At 40.5% G+C, this 19,538-nt stretch overlaps 1 protein-coding gene across 7 annotated transcripts in view; it reads left to right on the top strand.

Annotated features, from left to right (window-relative positions):
• The window catches only part of LOC127972966 (membrane-associated guanylate kinase, WW and PDZ domain-containing protein 2), a 214,713-nt gene that overhangs the window by 133,166 nt on the left and 62,009 nt on the right, over positions 1–19,538 (top strand). For all 7 annotated transcript variants that reach the window (XM_052577037.1, XM_052577042.1, XM_052577009.1 and 4 more), the window contains exons 4-6: positions 3,310–3,525; positions 7,252–7,456; positions 10,475–10,554. In XM_052577037.1, the coding sequence (XP_052432997.1) occupies positions 3,310–3,525; positions 7,252–7,456; positions 10,475–10,554 (501 nt within the window). The remainder of the gene's footprint in view (positions 1–3,309; positions 3,526–7,251; positions 7,457–10,474; positions 10,555–19,538) is intronic.

Below are 19,538 nucleotides of genomic sequence, written 5' to 3' on the forward strand. Positions count from 1 at the left end.
AAAGCAGCAGGGCAGAGAAACTTAGCGCTCGCCGAAGATAGTCCCTGCATGCCTCACTATCTCTACTCAGAGAGGGTTCTCCTGTCCACTCCCAGACCAGCGTCCCTCTTCGGCTGTAAGCAACATGATCTCATTTGGAGGGAGTGAGTGTGACCCCACAGATGACAGTATGTCGCTAGATGCTTCAGATGCAGAAGAGCTGTCAGGCTTGTACATCAACCACACCCGCTTGCCATCTGCACAGCACAGCACATCCAGCCCGGGCTTGGATGCCAAACTGTTCCGCATCCTTTCAAAGGCTGTAGAGGAGCTGGGTCTGGAGTAGCCCCCCCGCAGCCGATTGGATGAGTGGTTCTTGCCGAGGCGCATCCAGGCCCCTCGTCAAGATGCTACGCCATTCTTCCTGGAGGTCCACGACAAGAAGTCTTGGCATGGCCCCTACTCAGCTCGCCTCTGTAAATCTTCTTCATCCGCCCTCATGACTTTGGATAGCGCTGAATAAAAAAAGTTATGACAAGCTGCCTCTCCTGGATAAGCTTTAATGGCCACACCAAAGGGTCTCCGGTCATGAAGCAGAGACTTTCCAAAAGGATATTTGACGCTATTAGGCTACCACATTCTTGTTTGGGCCTTCAATGCCCCATGGGAGTAAGAGCCCATTCAACTAGAGGCGTGGCCTCATTTTGGGCTTGGTCTAGCAATGTGTCCTCTCCAGAAATTTGTGCAGCGGCCGGCTGGGCCACTCTGTCCACATTAACCCGATTTTACAGTCTGGATGTCCCAACCTTACAGGCACGGGTCATTTCTGCATAGCAGGGCACTTTGTCATATGACTACCAGTTTGGAGTTTGCGTCTTTCAAGAATGCTCTTGGCCCTCATTGAGTTCCGAGGTTGTACCAGACCTCTCTGAGTTTGGCCCTATTGCCTCTTGCGGGGTTTCCCTGCAGAATACTTGGTCCCTCTGGGCCCCGTTGGGTGCTTAAGGCAAGTTCAAGTTTTAGTTGTTCCTCTAGCATAGCATGGTAGGACTGAACTGGTTCCCCATAAGCATTTTTATCACTTATGGGGTTTTAAATTATCGTCAGGGAACATACTCTGTTAATGACGTAACCTCGGTTCCCTGAGATATGGAACGAGTACTGTGTACTATGCCATGCTATGTAGCTACAAGACTCAGTTTTCGCTTCAGTCAAAGTAATCTGTGGATCTTATGGCGATGTGCCGCTTATATAGTCAGATGCCCCCTATGGCGGGCTTTGGTGGGCTTTACCACCATAGGATCGTGCAGCTCCACTGCAAAGCAATTGGTTCGTTTTATATTCTGTGCACGAACCAATGGCTGTGGTTAAAAAAGGCTTCAATCATCTGAGAAAAAGGAGTTTTCCCCATAAACGTCTTTAACAAGAAGCAGTACTCGTTCCGTACCTCATGAAACCGAGGTTACGTTAGTAACCGAGTACGTTCTATTCAGTAAGAATAAATTTGCATAAATTGCAATGGAAACAGGTTTACCAGGAAAATTCATAGTTGTGCATCAAAAAGGTGTGACTTTGCCTGAACAAGTTACATGAATAAATATTTCTCTCAGAGAACAAATGAAAGCATGTTGCTCTGGTCATTCTAAAATGCCAGAGCCAAAGCCTGTCATTAAATTGTTTGGATATTGCTAATAAATATGTTCTTCAGAGCATTTTGTTTTAAGTTATTTATTGGATATTTATAATGGGCCACAGTGGTATTTGATATTTCTATTTTGTGCCATTTTACATTTTTGTAATTCCTGTTTTTGTTTTTTGTTTTTTTGATAATCTGATTTCCAAGTCATTTGTGAAAAACAGATCTTGGGAAAGTATCTGATTTACTTTGGTTAATTCGCAGCACAGCGTGATATAAAAAAACCCCAAAGGAAATGTGATTCTCTGGGGTCTTGTGAGATTAGCCTTTCTTCACTTCAAAAGTCCAATTACTCCATCCCTTGAATAAATATCACTCTCTTCCTCTGTCCATTTCCACTTTTCTCTCAGCTGACTTTGTAAACTAGTGAATGAAAGCAACAGAAAATAATCTCCATATGTGAAATACATCAGCTCTTCTCTTCTACTCAGTTTTTCTCTTGTCAATTCTTCCTCAATGATTTTGGTCTTCAATATGTTTTAAAGAATATGACTAGCACAGAAAAGAGCTCTGAGTCAGTTTCTCAGCTTAGCTTTAATGTTACTTCAGGTATATCAGTGTGTATATCCTGTGAACTTTTTTCAAAGAATCTTGAGCATTCATACCACAATGTAATTTCCTCTGCATCAGATTATGTATTGGGTTTATTAGCATTCTCTGGTGAAAATGATATTCTAATAAAACTTAGGTCTCATTTGTCAAATATACTTTTGTAATAACTCTTAATATATCTGAAATATATTAGAATCATTTGTATTATTATTTTATTATTTATTACTGTTCACTTCATTAAGACCACAATAAGCTGATAATTCTTGCAAAGAATGGGAAATAACTAAAAGCACATCAAATATTGCATTGAAGTATATTATTTGATAAGAAAGAGGTCATGCACTGACATGAAAGTATCACAGCTATTTTGAAAACTGGTCAGTTACCGTGTAATTGTACTTGTACAAACAAACAATAGAAATATGTCTATATTTATGAGTTGCATCTGTTGCACACTGCAGCATCATGTCAAGTAGTGACCCAGGGAGAATTGAAGGCGTACTCAACCAGATGCCCTGCTCTCCTCTAGAGCCTGTTCATCCCAGGGGAGCCATGGCACTTTCACTGAGTCTGTAAACACAGAACAACACTCAGTCGTTTGAGCAACAGTTTGTGTGTGGCGTTGTACTGGTGTCAGAGTCCTGGCTGAATGGACTTTTGAGTAGTTCTGTTTGCAGAGACAAGATTTCCATTTATTTTCTTTTTTTTTATTATTCATTTTTACATTTTTCGAATATAACTGCTATTAAAACCAAATCTACACACATAATTACTGCACACCAATCCTAATACTACACCAAAAATACATATTATTTGAGAATTAATACACATAGTTTTCTTTATTCTTGAATCCCTTTCATGTCAAGTTGCCGGAAGCTCCTAAAAGATGTGTTTGCAGATGTAGCTCACTTCTTAAAGAAATTTTGTCCCCAAAGTAACTAAACACCCACTGGAGAAAGGTGCCTTGCTTATTGCCTGATAGGCTGATACTGCATATTTCTCCATTTGCAAAGTTGTAACATCATGGTGGCAGAGCTTACATTAATTAATCAATTATGCATCAAATGTCTGATTGGTTCCAGATAACTTTTACGGCACCCCAAAGCCCCCGGCAGAGCCCAGCCCACTGCTGCTGAATGTAGCTGAGCAGCTGTTGCCAGGTGCTACACCCAGATCACAGGGCAAACGCAGACGTAACAAGTCCGTAAGCAACATGGAAAAGGCTGGCATCGAGCCGCCCGAGGAGGAAGAGGAGGAGAGGCCCGTCATCAACGGCAACGGAGTGGCCATCACCCCAGGTGAGGAGCTCTTAATCAGTTTAAGAAGAGAGATCTTGTCACGATGTCTCCGGTGTAGTAAGTTAATTTACAGCTGTGACCTCAGATCAGGGTTACTAGCATAGAGATGATTCCTGTGGGGCCACTAGGTGCATCATGTATCATAGCAACCGCCTCCATTCTAAATTACCTCATAGTAACCACTGTTGTCAGGGCGATAGCCTAGCAACTGTCGCACCAGCATGTTATCACATTCCCTGGTTTTCATTCTCTGTGGGGCAGGAATGTGCAGACATCAAGTCTGAAAAAAACTTTTGTTTTATTCTGGCTTTAATAGAGCAGCATGACATAGTGAATTAGAATCTAACACCGTGGGAGAATTGTTGACATAGTAATATAAAGAACTGGCAAAGGATTTATTCATTTTTTAATAGCTCAGTGCACTTAAATTCAACATGAAATCAAAATTGACCCTATTTGCTTTCTTAATACAAGTTCCTGCTCTTATTGTGCACAATTCATCAGTCCATGTTGTTCGCAAAGAGGAGAAAAATATAATACTTGCTCTGCTTCAAAAACATCGGTTGCACTTTATTTTACAATACGTGTACTAACATGTACTTATAGTGTACTTACAGTGTATTTATCTAAGAAAGTTCTGGTAATACAAGGTAACTACATGGGGTAGGGTTAGGTTTAGGGGTAGGTTCAGGGTTAGTACCTAGTTTTTACATAGTTATTGTAATTACTACAATAAGTACATAGTATGTACATAAGGAACAAGTAAAATAAAGTGCTACATCAAGTGTAAAACATCTTTCAGTTAACATTGCTGTAACAATAAAAGAACGTTTGTAGTATGGGAAGAAGGAGGTGGGAATCGGCGAACATTCAAATCAAACTTTAAAGCCAAATAAACAGAAAACAGTCACCCTCGCGGATGACTGCCGTGCACAAACAAGACCAAAACACAAAATAAAACCCAGGCATGGCCCTCTCTCTTCCTTCACTGTCTTAACTCCTCTTGTATCCTTCCGGAGCTCCTCCGTGGGGACTCGAGAATGGTGAATGGCGCAGGTGTCGTTCATTTCCAATTACTCCACCGGCCTCGCACCGTTCCCACGGCTCTCGGCCCTTCCCCACTCGTCACATACCCCTATCGCCCCTCTGGCGGAACCTATCATGGTGGCCGTGGGTACCTGGGGGTAAGGACAGACAGACGAGGCGAGAGATAAAGAGATGAAAGGATGAGGAGTGACAGAGATGAGAGAGGGGAGAGAGGAGAAAAAATAAAAAATATTGTTCCGGTTCCCTGACACACTGCCACTCGGCCCTCCACCAGCTGGGTAAACTCTTCCGCGGTGCCTGGCAGCAGCACTGGATAGCCCTCGTTGGACGACACAACACTCATCTGCCGCCCCGTGGACGGTGACGCTCCTCCAGGCCAACGGCGGCAACTCCTCCGCTCCATCACGGTGTCCTTTCTTCTTCCCGGGTTTCGGCACCAATGTAACAATAAAAGAACGTTCATACTTTACCGGCCTCGCTCCGTCTACACCCCACTCGTCACATTCACCTAGACTGGAAATAATGTTAACCAAAGGCCAACTAGCTCTTTAGCCATCGTTTTCTAAAATCTTGCCAGAATTAATTTGATGTTGCTTAATGTTGATGCTTATTTTCAATAATGGCAAATAAAGAACCTAAAGCGGTAGTTTTCCCAAAATATCAATTCTGTTATCATTTGCTCAACCTCGTGTCGCCCAAACCTATAAGATGTTCATTTATCCTCAAAACACAAACGAAGACATTTTAATGTAACCTGAGAGATTTTAGTAACAGTTTATTTTAAGGATAAATTCTCACTATTAACTAGTTGCTTATTAACATGCACTGTTTATTCATATAATAATACCTTATTCTGCATGAGCATATTTTAGATCCCTTAATCCTACACATACCTAAAATTAAAAACTAACTTACTAACTATTAATAAGCAGCAAATTAGGATTTGATTGAGGAAAAACTTAATAGTGAATATGTATTGCCTGTTCTAAAGTGTTACCAAATTTTTTGTTCCTCCACTGAACTTTTACCAAAACTTTGATGCTTCCAAAAGTACATTAAGGCATTGCAACAGAAATCCATATGAACTGAGCTGTTTAGTCCAAGTCTTCTCCTCTATATGTTGAATAGATTTAACTCAGGCTGTTTTTTACAAAACCACAATCAAATATTGTAAATGGTAGCTTACCTGTACTTGCTTGACATGTGAGAACAAACCTAATTGGTTCTTGTGCCTTAGGCAGGTACAGTATCATAGTTGAGTTTTATTTATGTTTCAAAGATGAATGAAAGTCTTATGAGTCTGGAACAACACAAGACTGAATAATTGATGACAAAATGTTCATTTTTGGGGGCCAACCAACCCTTCAGCCTTCACATCCTAGTGAATTGCAAATGGTGTTTGTTAACTTCACTATCAAGCATCAACTTTTGTCTTTGAAAGCTTTTCTTTGGGAATTAGAAACCATTAAGACATTTTTTGACAGCAAGTAGGAGTATATACTGTAATTAAGCTAAAATATTCATGTGCATAACCCAAATAATGTGACCATGGGATTTTATGTGAAACGTTTGAGCTCACATTGAAATCTTTGACTTTTCAATGCACTTTTTGGGATCTTGCAATATCTGAGACACATTGTAAGGAGATAAGAATATTCTTTATTTCTGTTGTGCACCATCTTAGATGTATTGTTTTGCTATTTACAGTATATAAAACAAATATATGGTTATTACATGCCTTGAAAATATTCTCAATTTATCCACCATTGGCAAGTGTGGCAAAAAGACGATGTGCATCTTTGATGATTTTAAATGTTGTCTAAATAGACAGCTCACTAGGTTTTGGAGCAGAGCTCGTGTACGTGGAATTGAGTGAAGCTGTCCTCTCATTTTTCAGTTGATTAAAACATCAGTACTGCTGAATGTTATGGGATTCGGTATCTTTTTTCCTTCGTCTCTCCCTCTCTCTACCCCTCGATCTGTCTTTTGAGACTTTCCTATGGGACATCCAACCTCCATAACTCAAACTAGGACACGTTCAGCTATCTATTTTTTTTCCTCCTCTATCTCTCACTTTCTCGCCGTAGACTCCATTCTAATCACTCCGCTCTTATTTCACCGTCTCAGTCCGGCTAACTCCATCTCTGTCTGTTCTTCCTTCATGTCTTCTGTAGTTCTTTCTCAAACGTTACACCTTACATTGACCTGCTTTTCAATTCTCTCAGAATCTCCAAATCTCAGTTACATCTCCCTCTCATAAATATTTTCTCTGTATGTCTTGCTCACATTCACCGGTTACTCTGTAGTCTCGGACTCTGAGTTTCACCAGCAGTGCCGATAAAATTTAGAGACATCTGCCAGAATATTGCACTGGATTATTATAAATTTGACAGCTTATTTTTATAAGCATAGCTTCTCTTGGTAATTATTTTGTTCAATTATATTACATCTTTTTTTTTATCAACATCTAAAGTCTGATTATTTGTAATTGATTGAATCAGAAAGGTAGGTCTGCAGTTTTTATTGTTAAAATGTTACAAATTTAGTTTAATTCAGGCAGTTTAAACAGTTTACTGGTTTTAGACTTTTCATTATTGGTGAGAGCTTAATTGATTACATAAAGCAATAATTTTGTTTTTTAGGTTTAGTTCTAAAAGCAATTTTTCTTGCATTTTTCAGAGTCCAGTGAACATGAAGACAAGAGTACAGACGCCTCAGGAGAGATGCCCACCACATGCCCCTCCGAGACCTCCACAGATGCCCCTAAAGAAGAGACAGAACCACCAAAAACACCTCCCAAACTGGACGAGAATGACGAATTGGGTCCTCTGCCAGATAACTGGGAGATGGCTTACACTGAGAAAGGAGAAGTGTACTTTATAGAGTGAGTATCTAATTATCAGTTAATTAGAATTATAAATTATAATCAGCATTCAGTTATTTCATTTTTTTTTTTTACTCTGAGATTTAAATGAATAGAATTAATAGTAATTTTGGAAAGAAAAAAAAACATTGACTAGTATGCCATGTATCGATCACATGCCATTATTATTATTTTAGTAAGGGAAGGACTTAAATTATTATCTAAAACAGGCAACTGCACAAACATGGACCAAAACCACTATAATCCAGCCACCTGAAGCATCTCTTTTAAATGCTAAAACTGTGTTGGACTGCACTGGATATACGCCCAGTTCTTACACATTTCCCATCACTTGATCTATAGATGAATCACTGTTGCCATGATCAATAAAAATGTACACAAACATCTCTGTTTAAAACCAGTTTCCATGGGCCGTAATAGTGCAACATTAATTGTACCATACTTTTTCATTTCCCCCCAGATGTTTAGGGACATCCACAAATTAATCATTCATTCGTTCATAAATACATAGATTTCCATTATATAATGATAGTTATATATTATCATCATTATATAATGATGTTAGATAAAGATAATGCATCTTAGTGATAATTTATTAATATAAATGACATTTATAAAAAGCATACATAAATATACACACATTTGATTACTAGGAACGTGTGTGTGTTCAGTCTCCAAACTGTGACTGTACAGGACTGTGTTTTTCCACAGGCACAGAAGTTATTTTCTGTTGCATCGTTCATAACAGAAGCTGTATGTGAGTGACTCCAAATGATGCGAGGACAGTCCGCCACTGCTTTATGAAACGCCACACACACATACACAGTTTGCTCCGGCCCACACAGTGTGACTATTGAGGATTTAATGGAGTTGTCAAGCAGCCAATGGCGCCTTGTTTTTCTCGATCTCCCTCACAGACGGAGTCTCTTTAATTCTCAAACTGTAGACACTTCTCCATATGTCTATCTCTCACCATGAACACACACACACACACACACTCATACTGGACCAGATTAATCATGACAAAATATCTCTGTAGATGCATTTAGTCACATTTAAACTCCCAAAGAAACCAAACATAAGCTGCGGAAATCCACTGTGCCAGTAGAATGTATTTTGATATGGTTTTATATTTAAATAAAAAAAATTATTTAAGAGAGAGATGAATCATGAAGAGACACTGGGGAGGAAGACACAAAGATAGAGACAAAAGGGCAGCAGTGTGGAGTGTCATAGAGAACGAGCACTTCAAAGGTGCACCATCTTTTCGCCCCTGGCTGCAATTTCTCTGGCCAGTCACTTGGCAGAGTGTCGTCAGTCGAGTCCCATCACTGAGACAGTCGAGTCTACCTTCCTCCCACTGATCTCAGAGCTGTTTCTTCTGCTACTTTAGACAAATATGTGTCTCAAGGAGGAATACACTAAACCCCAAAACATACTGAATGTACTTGAATGTATAGTATACATGAAAATAAAATGCTTATTTTTTGTCTAGCTGTCTGTCACGAGGGAGTCGCTCTACCAGACAAATGCACGTCTACTGTGTATTATGTGTTTTCATGTGTGTTTTCAGCAACTTACAGTGATGGAAAAATGAGCTACGTGTCATCTGAAATTTGTAGATCCCGTCAGTTTTCCACCGGAGCCGCTCCCTTCAGTTTTGTGTTCTGTTAGCGATTCAAACGCTACACACTCCAACTAAATTTAAAAGCTGCTGTTGGTTAATGAAGATTTGACGAATTAACTCGCAGCTCGATTGGACTCTTGACATGTCAGAAAGTGATAAGACTTTCAGTTTTATGGACATCTCCATCTTTGATTTTACTTTGGACAAAAGTCTATCTCTATTGTTACTGGTAAAGAATACAGGCTTGACTCCCATTGCATGTTCATACAGTCAGTATTCTAAACAGCCTGTAAGCTGCTATGTGAATGGTATATTTCGAGCCTGTAAAGAAAATGCGGTTGTCAGTCCCAAAAACTGACAGTGTGAACGTAGCCTATTAGTGTCAGACCTTGTCAGTGCCCAAAAAATAAGTTACTAACCTGACCTCCAACATTCCAAACACATAATTTTTTGATGCCATTTAAATTGAGGCATTTTGTAGCAATCAACAGCATTTAAATCATTTTGCCATCAAATATCAAAAGCTGCCATCCACACTGACAATCAAAAATAAAATGGTATTGCACAACCCCATGTTAATGTAAAACAATCTATAACCTGGAAAACAAACAAGAACTTTAAGTTTTGGAGTCAGTAAAAGAGGGAATTTGTGAATTGCTTATACTTCACTGCTAACTCAATGTAATTGTAACTAATGGATGTAGCATTAAGTAGCATAATTGGCCAATTAACAAGATGGTAATGTTGTATGAAATATTGAGAAGGTAGTACCAACATTTTAAATGGATCTCTGTCACATGCACACATACACATTTGAGTCATCAGTTGCTTTACTCTTATTGGTTCTTCCCGAGATGGCCGTCATAGGAGCGGTCATGCCGCAGGATTTCAGATGCTGTCAGAACTTTGTTGGAGGCTAAGATTAATTTCCAAGGCTATTAATTAGCCATTGGTAAGCATGTTACACTACACAGCAAAAATCTGCCAATTTTGCCAAATCTTTCAAAAGAAAACTTTAAGACTCCTGAAATTTGTCTCAGAGGACAAAATTGTGAGGAAAAAAACTTGTGCAAAAGTTTAGTGAAATCGCCGCTTATGTTTGGCTCTCCTCCCTCATAAGTCACTCAAATCTTCCTCACCATCTCTGTCCTCCTCCTCTCTTTCCTGCTGTGCTAATGAGAAGCTTACAGCTAATTAAAAGTATCGATTGCCATTTTGTTAAGCTAAACTTTTTTCTCACCCTCGTTTGGAGATGAGATCTCCGGAGACTTCCTTTCAGTCTCTCTCGTCTTCTCAGCAAGATGATTTACAGCAGCAGTTTGCAGCACTCTCATCTCTCTCTCTTCCTCTTCATCTCTTTTCCTTTTCTGCTCCATTTCTCTTTTCTCCAGCCACAATACAAAGACGACATCCTGGTTGGACCCCCGGCTTGCGAAGAAAGCGAAGCCCCCTGAAGAATGCAAAGAGAACGGTTAGTGTTTATCTTTAATATCTTTCTATTTGTGTCCCTGGACCACAAAACCAATCCTAAGTCGCTGGGGTATATTTGTAGCAATAGCCAATCAAAATTATAGATTTTTCTTTTATGCCAAAATTCATTAGGAAATTAAGTAAACATCATGTTCCACGAATATATTTTTTAAATCCCCTACTGTAAATATATGAAAACTTAATTTTTGATTAGTAATATGCATGGCTAAGAACTTCATTTGGACGACTTTAAAGGTGATTTATTTATTTTTCTCAGATTCCAGATTTTCAAATAGTTGTATCTCGGCCAAATATTTTTAAAAAATTGACCCTTATAACTGGTTTTGTGGTCCAGGGTCACATTTGTTTTGGCTCTGTTTGCTTTACTCTCCAAATGGTTAAATCTGATGATTTAACAATGTTCCTAAAATTATTTAATCAAGGAATATACTGTAGATCATTAGCCTAACTGCAGGTTGTTCATGTCTTCTTAGAGCTTAAAAATAATCAAGAATATTTTTTATGACATTTATGTAACTGCAGTATAAGGGCTATCAATGTGGGGTTTTTTTTGTGTGTGTGTGTGTGTTTTTTCAAGTCAAACATTACTTTTATAATTGCTAGGTAAAATCGTGCAGCCTTTGTTATTGGCTTTCGAAGAAATTTTAATATTTTGTTAGGCAAACAAGGTCAAAAAAATTCATAGACATGGAAGAAATGTCCAGAGCTGTATCTAGAGATGAGAATATTCTAGCCAGGACTGTTTCTGTAGGGCTACCATCCCTACAAGTTTACTGTAACTTCAACCTTGATCAACCAGTTAAGCACGTTGTTCAGGATTACTTGAAAATCACATACCAATACAATACCCTGTTATAGAAATATGGGGTTAAACATACTTTCTCCAGAACTCCTGGGAGCAGAGAGATCGGGGGAAAGGCATACAGACTAAGCCTCGGCCAAGTCTGCACCATATCGTATTGGATTAGTTAAAGAGAACCAGAGGGGACAGTGCAATGTCATCTGAGTTGCAAACAGGTTCACCTGAGCGTGGCCAAAAATTATCCATATCTGCTTCACCACCTCGGGGTGAAGCCTCCCCTCCCCAAGGAGGTGAAAAAATCGCTTTTAGAGAAAGGAGCTTCCATTGGTGTGAACGCAGACCTCCTTGGTGGTTAATATAAGAGACCACTGCTGTGTTGTTGGTGCACACTAGTGTTGTCAAAAGACCCGGTACTTCGGTACCAAGTCGGTACTAAAAAATTGTAAATGTGATGGTACCAGGTTTCTTTAAGTACCGGTAGTGCCGAGGTCCCATTCAAACCCGGTTCAGTGCTATGATTTCCGCGAAGCAGAAAACGAAGACGGAATCTCAAAATCCAGTCATGAAATGAAACTTACATTTTAATATGGACAGTCATGGAATTTGTCAAAGTTAGCATAAATGAATCAAATCAAATCTCCATATGGACCAGTATCTGTAAATGTTAAGCCGCAAAAGTTATATGAAATATGAATCCATGTTCTGCGCGTCTCTGTGTGAATTAATGAATGGCAGAGACGTGCGGGTTTGTTTACTACATAGACTGAAGCATCTGACGCTTGCATTAATTTCAGCATCTGAGCTTCAGAGTTCTCTCTCCATCAAGCGATCTGAACTTTTCATTTCATCTCAATGGACGCACAGCGCATCTGTATTTGATTCTCTATAAACTCTGTGTGAAGGCGCATGACTCACCGTCACTTTAATTATAGCGCTGTTTCACACATGTAAAGAGAGAGAGAGCGAGACTCTTACCACGCTGAATCGACAAGCTATATGTAAACTATTCTTTGTTGTCTTCTCCTGGTAAAAAATGGAGTTTATTTAGAATTATTCATATTAATTTTCGAACAAGCAGAAGACATACCGCTTTCTCCGGTAGTGGGCGGAGCTAATGCGCAAATGGCAATTTCATTGGCTGGCGCTGATCTAGTACTGTCTCTGTTTTGATTTCAGCAAATCAGTTTGACAGAACGCAGACAACGTGATTAATATTCATGAACCCAGCAGCTCATCAATTCATAGTGCATTATTAGTATGATAGTAGAATTAGTAGTAGTATTATCTTTTAATAATAATTAATATGATCTATTACTATTTTTTTACAGAAACCCTCAATGACCAAAAATATCTTAAGCATCACCACCTGTCTTACGTTCAGTTAAAATGACAAATATGCATTCATTAGGCCTAAAAGTTAATTTTTACATAAAGACATTGTGCTAGAAATATTACTATTATTTAGTAAAAATGTATGTGATACTGCTACTACTGTAAATTTATAAAACTTTAAAGAAATAAATCACAATATTTCTTCCATGTTTTAATTGTAATAGCAAATCCCTTTAATTTACCAAAAACAAAATGTGTTTAAATTTCATAAATTAAAAGACAAATTAAATTTGGGTTAAACTTGATTACTGTTTTTCATAATTATATAAGTTTATATTTTTGTGTTTTGCTTTGGTACCGAAATTGGTACCGAGAACCGTGGATTTTCACTGGTATCGGTACTGAATACTGAAAATTTGGTACCATGACAACCCTAGTGCACACCAACACCTGATGATCTCTTAGGTCTAGGAGAAAGGCTTTCAGGCAGTTGATGTGCCACTTGAGATGGCAAACACTCCACAGACCGCGGGCAGAGTGGCCACTAATGATCGCACCCCAACTAGTGAGGGACGCATCTGTCGCTAGCATTACATGGCGACAAGGAGCTCCCAGCACTGAGCCCTGAGACAAGACCAAAGTTTTCCTCCACATGCCTAAGCTGCCATCAGACCTAGCAATCTCGGAAAAAGCTTAACAGTGAGTGACTGGCCTTTTATCACTCTCTTGACTTCAGTGAGGATCGACTCAGTTCAAGCAGGGGGACAGACATGCCTGCATCGTAGTCGTATCCCACACCACACCCAGATAAGTGGTACTCTGAGCTAGAAAAAGCACACGTTTCTTGGCATATAGTCTTAACCACAATTATTTTATGTGGGTCAAAAATGACATCTCATTGTCAAACTGCCATCTGCTCCGATTGAGCTAAAATCAACCAATCATCAATATAACTGAGTATGTGGAGCCAGACCTGCATCAACACATTTCGTGAAAGTGTGGGGTGAACGTGCAAGGCCGAAAGGAAGAACATGGTATTGATAAGCTTCGCCCTCGAAAGCAAACCTCAGGAAATTGCTGTGATCGAGAAGGATGGAGACATGGAAATAGGCGTCTTTTAGATTGGTCGTTACAAACCAGTCCTCTGACCTGATCTAAAATATGACTTGTTTGAGTGTGAGCATCCTGAACTTCAGTCACATGACACGGTTCTAAAATCAGACGCAACCCCCATACTTCTTTGGAGCTATTTAATACATTCATGTTCCTAGACTGTTTCCCCCAAAATATTTACCGTGGCACAGAGTGAAGTGTCCGTATATATGCCACAGTCGTCTGTCCTGTTTACCTGTCATCTCACCTCTCTCCCTGTGTCAATATTTCTCTGTGATGTTGCAAATTTCCTGAGTTTGCGAGTGAATGAATAAGCACAACTTACATGTCTCTCTGTGTCTGTCACTCGTGTTTCATTGCATTTCATCATTTCTGAAGCCGTCACTGTCAGCAAGCACCCCGAAAAAATATAACACACTCACACTCGCTGGGGACAGGTGGAGATATATTACAGAAACAGATGCATGGATGGATTGATGGATGGATGCGGCTTTATCAGTTGACAGCTGTGTCAGTGCAGGAATTATATTTGTTTTCTCAGTGATATTTTACAAATTAGCTAAATTAATGAACAAAATATAGGCACAAAAGCCCAACAGCATCACATAACAGCACACAGTGTTGTGATTTTTCCCAAGATGTTTATTCATGCAAGTTGCATGAGGAGTCACAGCAATTTTGTGCCATTGTGCATTCTCAGAACAACGAAAAGCCTAATTTTCCTGTAGCTGCAACAATTTAGTTTGGATTTGAAATGGAATATTCAGGTCCATAATTGTCCCATGATTACAGCATTTTTAGCAGAAATTGCTGTAAGTTTTGTCTTTTTCTCATGAGTAATTAGAGAAAACAAGATGGCGGCGCATCCACACGCAGCGGCTTCTCTCTGTCCTGACAGAACGGTGTTTTCATGTTTTTTGTCTTGTGAGTCGCAGTGTTTTTGTACATTGTCGTCGCGTCTACCTGTCTGTAAGCGCAAATACAGTCGCGAGTTTCTGCTCGATGTCGGCAGGACCGCATTTTTACAGTTAAACTCCGCGCACACGGAACAGCTGCGGGATCTCGATCTGCTACGGAGGCCTTCACCATCACCGACCCCCACTACTGCATCTCGCCCGCAGCGGAGGCAACACAAGCCGTGTGAGAGGAAGCAGAAGAGGGGGAAGCGCGGAGGTATCTGGGCTAGGCTAACGGCTAACCCACACAAGCCATCTATCCCCACCATTGTACTGGCTAACGTACGCTCGTCGGATAATAAACTGGACTACATTCATTTACTACGCTCAACTCAGAGGACTGTAAGAGACTGTTGTATTTTTGTGTTCACGGAAACATGGCTCAGCAAAAGCGTTCCAGACAGCGCTGTTCAGCTCGACCAGCTGACGTGCTATCGAGCGGACAGAGCTCTCGTCTCGGGAGGAAAAACCTGCGGCGGCGGGGTTTGTGTTTACATTAATGACACATGGTGCCGCGATACTGTTGTGATCAGCAAACACTGCTCACCCCTGGTGGAGTTTATGATTATTAAGTGCCGGCCGTTCTATCTGCCGAGGGAATATACTGCTATACTGCTCACTTCAGTTTACATTCCCTTCGAACAACAGCTGCATCAAGAACGACGTACTAAATGAACTGTCCCAGCACATCAGTGAGCAGCAGACAGCACACCCCGATGCTTTTCTCATCATAGCTGGGGATTTTGTAGTTGTTTACACTACACAGAGAGGAGCTTACAAAGCTCTCCCCCTCCCCCACCTCGGAGCTTCAGACCACATCACTGTTATGCTAATGCCTGCATACAGACCACTCATTAAAGTCGCCAAACCAGTTTACAAACAGATTAAAGTGTGGCCAGAAGGATCATCAGAGATTCTTCAGGACTGCTTCAACACAACTGACTGGGACATGTTTAAACAGGCTGCCACATGCAATAACACCACTAACCTCCAGGAGTACTCAGAGACTGTTACTGCCTACATCAATAAGTGTATTGATGATGTAACGGTCACAAAAACCATCACTGTCCGGGCCAACCAGAAGCCATGGATGACAGGAGAGGTCTACAGACTCCTGAAGACACGGAACGCTGCTTTCAGACCTGGAGATGAGGTGGGCCTAAGAACAGCCAGGGCCAACCTGTCCCGTGGCATCAGAGAGGCTAAGAGACAGCACTCCAGGAGGATAGCTCATCAATTCAGCGACAGCAGAGACACTAGGAGCCTGTGGCAGGGGATACAGACCATTACGGACTACAAGCCCCCACCACGGACCTGTGACAACAACATCTCTCTGCTGAATGAGCTGAACACCTTCTTCGCTTGCTTTGAGCAACAAAACAGCACCACTGCACATAAGACTCCACCTCCCCCCGGCGACCAGGTGATGACGCTGACCCCAGACAGCGTGAGGAGATCCTTCAGCAGGATCGATGCCCGCAGAGCTCTGGGTCCTGACAACATCCCTGGGCGTGTACTGAGAGACTGTGCAGCAGAACTCACTGATGTCTTCACAGACATTTTCAACATATCACTGAGTCAGGCTGTTGTTCCCACATGCTTTAAAACCACTACCATCATCCCAGTGTCAAAGAAGCCATCTCCATCCTGCTTCAATGACTACCGTCCTGTTGGCCTAATGGTTAGAGGGTTGGACTCCCAATCGAAGGGTTGTGAGTTCTAGTCTCGGGCCGGACGGAATTGTGGGTGGGGGTAGTGCATGTACAGCTCTCTCTCCACCTTCAATACCTCGACTTAGGTGCCCTTGAGCAAGGCATCGAACCCCCAACTGCTCCCCGGTCGCCGCAGCATAAATGGCTGCCCACTGCTCCGGGTGTGTGCTCACAGTGTGTGTGTGTGTTCACTGCTCTGTGTGTGTGCATTTGGGATGGGTTAAATGCAGAGCACAAATTCTGAGTATGGGTCACCATACTTGGCTGAATGTCACTTCACTTTTACCCCCATCCTCATGAAGTGCTTTGAACGGCTAGTCATGCACCACATCAAGTCTGCCCCCCCCCCTCCCTGGACCCCTTCCAACCGGTCCAACCGGTCGACTGATGATGCCATTGCCACTGCCGTCCAATCAGCACTCACCCATCTGGACAAAAAGGACTCATATGTCAGAAAACTGTTCATAGACTTCAGTTCAGCATTCAACACAATCATCCCTCAACAGCTCATCTACAAGCTGAGTCAGCTGGGGTTCAACACTTCGCTGTGCAACTGGCTGTTGGACTTTCTGACTGGAAGACCTCAGGCAGTACGGGTTGGCAGCAACACATCCAGCACCATCACACTGAACACTGGGGCCCCCCAAGGATGTGTGCTGAGCCCCCTCCTCTTCACTCTGCTGACCCATGACTGCACACCGTCACACAACTCTTTATTAAGTTTGCAGATGACACGACTGTGGTGGGTCTTATTAGCAACAAAGATGAGACAAACTACAGGAGTGAGGTGAGCCGCCTGGCCAAGTGGTGCTGTTACAACAATGTGTCTCTGAACGTGGAGAAGACAAAGGAGATTGTTGTAGACTTCAGGAAAGCACACACTCAGCACGTCCCTCTGAACATCAACGGTGCGACTGTGGAGAGAGTGAGCAGCACCAAGTTCCTGGGTGTGCACATCACAGAGGACCTCTCCTGGACTGAAAACACCGCAGCACTGGCCAAGAAATCACAACAGTGTTTTTTTAGGCTTTAATGTTAATGTTAACTGTATGCACCGGGGTCTGAGAGTAACACAATTTCGATTATCTGTATGTATGTACTGTACATGTGGAAATTGACAATAAAGCAGACTTGAATCTAGTTGCTGTCAATGTGATTATATCCTTGATAAACACTTACAGTCACATAATTATGTTCGTTTGAAGGAATCTTGGTTTTTAGGCAAATCTATTCCTCTTACTTTTTCTAATGCCCAAAGAAAGTGATCCATTCATCTCAATGGCAGTTATTCATCTGCAGTATACAATGTGCTGCAATATTTGCTTCACAGGCACTTTTAGAGTAAGGGTTAGCTGAAAATGGCCTGTGAATGATCACTTTATATAGAGCACCAAAAGGAAAAATCCCATTCATTTTCTCCACAGGGTAAATGCTTTTTATCAATAAACCTTTAAGAAAAACCTATTGTGCGTTGCAAGGTTGTTAACTCACAATAAATGACAATAATGCTTTTGTTGAAGCCATGAGCTTGCATTATTTCAACTTGTTGTTTAAATTTCGCGTTTAACAGAACAGTTCCTGGCTAAACTACATTTCTTTATATAAAATTAAAATCAGTAGTTTGAATTTCAAATTTCAGTTCTTTCCCTCATTAATATACACAGTCTTGTACCTTTGTCTTGTACGCTAAGTACACAGTGTTGTAACAATTTCTTTATTTTTTATAAATAACTAAATAAATAAGATGTTCTGATTCTCTTGCTGTGAATAACTGACCTTAGATGGAAACGTCAACGGTATTAATTTATCATGACTACACAAATTAATATCACCAGGAGTTAGATAAAAGTTAGAAGTTAGTCTTTGAAGAATATTTTCAACTGTCTTCCAAGCTCATATGCCTCTGTGGGATTGTTATCAGCAAAAGATGTATTGTGGCATTATTGACTGGTGTTATTTTGGGAGGCAGAATCTGGCAGACAGTTGAAGATGACGATGCAGAATTAAGTGTTTTTATGTTAGCAGAAACACAAACTCCATCCATCAGTGAACTGTAATATTTGGGGAGAGTGAGTCAGTAAATTAAGTAGTAGAAGAGGGAGAGAGGTTTTCATCCCTGTCAGGTTTGAAAGTGTTCAGCAGACACTCAAACCATCCCAAATGGAGCCAGTGCCCCGCTGTTCTCTCCTCCCATCCCCACTCATCCTTCGTTCCCCTGTCTGCTCTTTATTTCTACATTAGTAATCCAGCAGCATGGTCAAAACCTGAATCACCTGTAAATGCTTGACTTTGTGGCACATGAATTCCATGACAGGGAAATCTAGAAAATGTACCATGTTGTTTATAAATATTTTGTACCTGTAATGAAACATTATATATGTATACATGAGTGTGTATTATCTATACACCATTCAGAAATCTGGAGTCAGTATGTTTTTTTTTTTTAAGTAATTAGTACTTTAATTAAACAAGGGTAGAGACAGTTGATCAAATATGAGAGTAAAGACATTTAGAATGTTAAAAAGATTTCTATTTCAAAAAAATTATGTATTGTTTGAACTTTCTATTAATCAAAGAATCCTATTTTTAAAAAAATCTATCCACAAAGAACCCTAAGAAGTACAAGAGTTTTCATCATTGATTATAATCTTGAGCAATGAATCAGCATATCAGAATGATTTCTGAAGGATCATGTGACTGAGTAATGATGCTGAAAATTCAGCTTTGTATCACAGGAATAAATTTGATTTTATTCATTTTGGGAAACTGTTTTACACTTTAATACTCCACCCTAAAATGAAAATCTTGTCATTAATCACGTATGCCCATGTCGTTGAAAACCAATTAAAACTAAAAAAAAAAAAAAAGAAAAGTAATCATCAGAATACTCCATCAGACGTGCAATCTGGGTTTTATGAAGCGACGGGAACATTTTTTGTAAGCGAAGAAACAAAAATAATGTCTTTATTCAATAATTTCTTCGTCAACAGTCTCCTCTTACTCCATATGCATATGCTCTTCTGTGTCCTCCGCGCCACAAGGGTGCACT

Source organism: Carassius gibelio, chromosome A4, assembly GCF_023724105.1.
Source record: "Carassius gibelio isolate Cgi1373 ecotype wild population from Czech Republic chromosome A4, carGib1.2-hapl.c, whole genome shotgun sequence".
NCBI classification, from domain to species: Eukaryota; Metazoa; Chordata; class Actinopteri; order Cypriniformes; family Cyprinidae; genus Carassius; species Carassius gibelio.